The sequence below is a fragment of the Rutilus rutilus genome (assembly GCF_951802725.1).
Source record: "Rutilus rutilus genome assembly, chromosome: 15".
Taxonomy (NCBI): Eukaryota; Metazoa; Chordata; class Actinopteri; order Cypriniformes; family Leuciscidae; genus Rutilus; species Rutilus rutilus.
In genome coordinates, this window is record NC_140220.1 from 34,290,484 (window position 1) to 34,296,577 (window position 6,094).

A 6,094-nucleotide genomic window follows, 5' to 3' on the forward strand; every position below is an offset into this window, starting at 1 on the left:
CAATCACATTTATTTCAGTCAAATACATTTACTTTAAAATTTAAATATGCTCCAAGCCCTTAAAGGGACAATTCATCCGAATCTAAAAATTCTGACACCATTTACCCACCATGTCGTACGAAAACACAAATGTTTGGAAGAATATTGGGGACTGACAGTCTCTGTCGCCGTTTACTTTCATTGCCTTTTCCCACACAATGAAAGTGAACGGTGACTGAGATCTGCCATTATGCCCAACATCTGCTTCTGCGTTGCATTAAAGAAGTCATAGGCTACGTATTTTGAACATGATGATGACTTTTATTTCTGAGTGCGCTATTCCTTGATTATCGGCCAATTAAACACCTTAGACAGACCAAAACAATGCCCCTTCGAAAGAAAATCACACAGCAAATGTCCCACAAACGCAAATACCTCGCCCAGAGCTCCGCCCACTGGGAGGAACCAACACATCTCCTAAACGCCAGCAGCGAGAATAATACTTCACAGTCCGAAATACAGAAGCGACAGAACAGTCTTCAGTGGCCGCGGTAGATGTGCGACTCCAAACGGGAGGCACAGTGACTGCGATAAAGAAGGGACAAGACACACTCAAGAGGTAAGACGCCCAGGTCTTTTAGTGTCAACGAGCTGGTTTCATTTACGCGAAATTTGAATTCTGAGCTATTTACCTTTCTGCACGACTTGTTGTTGAAAGAGTTTGTGTCTCGTGCTAAAATTACAGTCCAAAGTTGAGCGAGTTAATGAACGCTATCACAATAAACAATGCAGAGAGGACACTTCAGAGACATCTTTGAGCGTCTACTGTAAAGAACTATTAGCCTACAGTAAATAGTTCCAAATGTCTTCGTTAGGACAAAGGCTGTTTTAGAATTCTAACATCGTTATTATTATTATTATTAATTATTTTCATTATTTGATATTGATAATGATGATGATAGCCTTAATAATAACAATAATAATAAAATGATCACAAATCTTCATGATCTCTTCTATTAAGAGTTTGTGCTTCATGCAGCAATTACAGTTCAAACTTTAAATGAGCTAATGAAAATGTCCACACAGTGAGATGACACCTAAAAGACATCAGAATTCGAGTCTTTAAAAAAAAAAAAAAAAAAAAAAAAAGATGTTGCGTTTGCCATTTCCAGTTTGACCTCCCAGTGTCTTTGGGACAAAGGCAAATTATTTTAAAAAGCTGTGGTGATTCTAACACATCGGTTTGTGTCTTTCAGAGGGAGAATGCCAGCTAAAACAATGAACTCCGATTTCGAGTTTGACTCCTTGCAGCCGTGTTTCTACCCAGACGAGGATGACTTCTACTTCTGCAGACCAGACGCTGCACCGCCTGGAGAGGACATCTGGAAGAAATTCGAGCTGCTGCCCACTCCTCCTCTGTCCCCGAGCCGGGCAGCGCTTCCAGGGGATCCGGGGGAGCTGGGCGCGGTGGCTGAGGATTGCTCGCTGATGGGCTTTGGATTAACGGACCCGTTGGACTGGGCTTCCGAGCTTCTGCTCTTACCGGAAGACGACATTTGGGGGGCGTCTGACGGAGACCTCTTCGGCTCAGTTTTGGATACTACGGACAATTCCATCATCATTCAGGACTGCATGTGGAGCGGCTTCTCGGCACGCGAGAAATTGGAGCGGGTGGTAAATGAGAAACTCGGGAAAGCCGTGTCTGCCACTACCGTTACTGAAGCCGGTAAAGACACGACAGTCAAGCCGCCGGAAATGAGCCACTCTATACCGGAGTGTGTGGACCCTACCGTAGTTTTCCCTTATCCAGTCAACAAAAGAAACGGGAGCAGCAGCAGCAGCAGCCAAAGTGTGACACAGCTGAGGAGCCAACAACAGCCTCCAGTCAGTGCAGAGGAGACTCCAAGCGACTCTGGTAAGTGTCTCCTTACATGCTGTTAATGCAAAGATAGTAAGTTGAGTGTTCGCACGAAACTCTTATGCAAAACCGTTATTAATAATCATGATCATGAGCAGCAGCAGCAAATTATGATGGTGGTGATGCTGCTGCTAAAAAGTTTGGCAGTCTATATAGTTTGGCCTAATTTGTAAGTGGTTATTGAGGTAATTGTTGAAGATCATATGACAGACCCTGAATCGGATTAGTGTGTGACATTCCAGAGTGTCTTTCACACACAAGCCCGCGCGCACACACACACACACACACATTCAAGGGTAGTAGTAGTAGTGGGCGGTGATGTGGAGTTTATGTAATACTCGATCTGCATACCCAGTAGATGGCGGTAATATCTGATGTTGTCCATGATGTCGAGCCATTTGGCTGAATAGCTCTTGGTTAAATTTTTAATGCAGAGAATAGCGTCACTGAGCCATATTAAATAGGAAAACATGTCCTTATCTGCCCTCCATTAATCCATGGGAATTTATTAGGGTCATTGGATTTGGTTTCCTATGACATGCAAAATTGTTTTGAAACATAAACATAAACATTATTTTATATTTAATTATTTATTTATTTTTAAGATTGAGAGCTCTTAATGATGTAAAACCACATGCTCAGATGTTTAGGGTGTGTGCGCGAGGGCAGATTTCATAAAAGCCAAGCCCCTAAATTCAGTGCCCCCCAATAAGTCGCTTCCCTTCTAAATGAGGACTTGTTTCAAATGCAAATCCCAAACGACAATCACACGTGGGTGAGAGAATAAGAGCTGGCAGTGGCACTGGGCACCAGCATGTTGTAAAGGAGGCGTGCGTGTGCATCTACGAGAAAGACAAACCCCCCCCCCTTCCTACCCATTGGGCTGAGCTTGGCAGGCAGAGAATCTTCCAGGGAGGTGCAGTGAATGATAATCACAAGAAAAAAAAAGACGAGGAAGGAAAAAAAGAGATGATGGGTCATCTCTCTTTACAGGGTGACGGCTTTGAACAAGCAGAGCCTTTCCTCCAGCTGTCTACTTGGCTCTTCTCCAGGGCAGCGGCTTAAGACACCATCAGATCAGTGTTACTCGGCAAAGCCCGCGAATAATTGGACCACACGATTACAATGCTAGTTTTTCCCGCCTGTGCTGTTATCCCTTTTCGCGGCAAAGCAGTGGAAAAGGGGAACGCACTGACTATCTGCGTTCTTTTGGAGACTAAATTGCCTGGTTTGGTCTCTCCTTAACGCTGGCAGACGGTTTCCTGTAGGGAGCTTTTGAAGTGAGAGGCTGTGGGCTCCAGTAAATGCTAAACAGTCTTCATGTGTGGCTTAGCTGATAATCACGTCCATTATCTCATAAACATAGCTCTCGGGCGTCACACTGAGGACGTTTTGCCATCTAAGCTTACAGTAACTTGAAATGTGTCACCAAAAGGCACCAAGCGAAATGTCTAACTTGACAGCAAAACAACTTTTTGTAAGAAAATATGACATGACGAAATGCCCGTGTACTTGCAAACCCCCTTATTAGACGGCCTAAATAGAGGGTGTGTGTTAAAGTAGAAAGTAAATTCCAAGGTGGTCCAGTCTGGGGAGAAACCAGCTCCTCTGTGTTTGACAGAGCGTGTTCAGATGATTGCATTGAGCAATTGTCTCATCTGCCCACACATAGACATTAACTTGTGCACACACCCAGAGAAAACACAGGCATGTTTCCGTTAAGAGCGCTTGTTCATACCTGTGTACCTCCAGAGGAATGGTTGCACAACGAACCTGCTAACCTAAATCTCCTTCTCTTCCTCTAGATGATGATGACGATGACGATGATGAAGACGACGATGATGATGATGAAGACGACGAAGAAGAGGAGGAGATCGACGTCGTCACGGTAGAGAAAAGGCGTTCCATCACCAGCAAGATAAATGGCACTGGCCCCTCTGCCGTCTCAAACTCTCAGGCGTCCACAGGAGGGCGGTTGGGCTCAGGGGTGAGCAAAGCTCCACAGGAGCTCATTCTGAAGAGGACGGCGACAGCCTCTATCCACCAGCAACAGCATAACTACGCAGCCCCATCCCCTTACTCCGAACAGCAAGACGTACCCAGCGCTCCCCCGAGCAAGAAACTCCGAACCGACAACAGCACTATAACTCTACGCACTGGCAAGAGCCAGAGCTATTCCCCGAACTCCCCTACTAACAGTGTACCAGGACAGCGCATGAGGAAGAGCGAGTCCAGCAGCCCGCGATGTTCCGACTCGGAGGACAGCGAACGGCGGCGCAACCACAACATCTTGGAGCGCCAGCGGCGCAACGACCTGCGCTCTAGCTTCCTCACCCTGCGCGACCACGTGCCCGAGCTGGCACGCAACGACAAGGCGGCGAAGGTGGTCATCCTGAAGAAGGCCACCGAGTACGTCAGTTCCCTTGAGGCTCAGGAGCTCCGACTCCAGCAGGAGAAAGACAGATTGCAGGCCCGACGACAACAGCTCCTCCGCAGGCTCGAGCAGGCCAGGACTCGCTAACCCTTAACGCTCATCGGCTGAATGCCTTACGGCTAACGGTCGGCGTCAAATGACGGACGACAAAGCACTAAGGCTTACGGCCCAAAATGAATTCTAGGGACACTCACTGCTGACACTTTTTTGCACATTTTTTGACGTCAAGAATGTTTCAGGTTTACTTTGTCACCCCAATCACGCTACAACAATGAGGGAAGGTGCTTACCGGTAAACCCAACTTCCCCTCAATGACAAGACCCTTATGAACACAGTCTTCAATACGCGATTGGGTCGATGAACTTTGCGTTCACGCTCTTCCTGCAAAATGGACACTAAGCAAATGACACGAGACACTTCGAATGGCTATAATCTCTCACACCTCACTGGTGCTAGATCTCATGGATGTACCTCTGCGCACCTTGATGTCAGACACTTTTGTAAATAGATTAGATTTTAAAAGAACATACACTCAGTCTGCCTTTTTTTGTATACGATTATTGTCTTTTGGTTTTTTTTATAAAGATGTCAAAAGCTGCCAATAACTAGACTGGAAGTTTATATACCATTAACAAGTACTGTAAGACCTCAATTTGTGAGGATTTTTGTAATATAAGGACACATTGTTTTGTTTTTGGATTCTTTTGTCTTATAATCTCTCTGTTATGACACGCTTTACTAATTCCTACATTTATGCTTTAGTGTGCTTCTGATACATACTAAATTTGATACTTATATTTTCGTATGAAAATGAGTTCTGAGTAGATATCACTTTATCCTGTTTTTATCCTTTTTTCTACCTTCTACCTTCTTTTGTACAGAAAATTCTTTCTATCTCCATTTATAAGGCTTCTTATACTTTACTGTCATTCTCTTTCTTTGTTTATATATTTGTAAGTATTGGGTTCATAGAACTGGGTCATTGGGAAAAAAGTGTTTTTTCTCCTTTTCTATAATGTACATTGAGTGCTGCGACTCACGGCACTTTGAAATACCTCATTTTGAAAAATAAATAGACATTTTGAAAACAAAAGAGCTTGTTGTCAAAGGATGAGTGCTTCTGTGCCGCCGCTAGTGGGGTTTGAGTCCTGTCAGGTATTGAGAAACTATACGCTGAGCTGCATTTCAGACATGCTTGAAGCCCCTCTGTGGGCGGCAACATCCATATTTCAAACAGTCCTGAAAAAACTTGCTAAGTTATGACTTTCAAGGGGATTATGATTTTGAAAGCAAAGACCCACAGTTAAATCATACTGTCAAATAAAAATACCCATGTCACTCATTTGAAGCATAAAAAAGGAGCTGTCCAAGTGTAGTTTTTCTCTAGGATCACGTTTTGTGTGTGTGTGTCTGTGTGTGTCTGTACATCTTTTCTATCCCAATGGGGACTTCAACCTGAATGCACAAAGACTCATGGGGACTTGTGTCACCGTGGGGACCTAAATTGAGGTCCCCATGAGGAAACATGCTTATAAATCATACAGAATTAGTTTTTTTTATTAGTTTTTATGTAAAAATGCAGAATGTTTTCTGTGATGGGTAGGTTTAGGGGTAGGGTTAGTGTAAGGGGAATATACAGAGTATACAGTTTGTACAGTATAAAAACCATTAGGCTACATCTATGGAGAGTCCCCACAGTAAACAAGACCTGTGGACTGGTACTGTAAACTTAAATTGACGAAATTTGAATCAAATCTAATATC

At 44.1% G+C, this 6,094-nt stretch overlaps 1 protein-coding gene across 1 annotated transcript; it reads left to right on the forward strand.

Moving 5' to 3' along the window:
- Window positions 1–491: 491 nt before the first annotated feature.
- On the forward strand, window positions 492–5,677 carry mycn (MYCN proto-oncogene, bHLH transcription factor). The gene is made up of 3 exons (XM_084432268.1): window positions 492–598; window positions 1,236–1,894; window positions 3,703–5,677. Exons 2-3 carry the CDS (start codon window positions 1,243–1,245, stop codon window positions 4,416–4,418), a joined length of 1,368 nt encoding a protein of 455 aa, XP_084288394.1. The 5' UTR covers window positions 492–598; window positions 1,236–1,242; the 3' UTR covers window positions 4,419–5,677.
- Window positions 5,678–6,094: the final 417 nt, after the last annotated feature.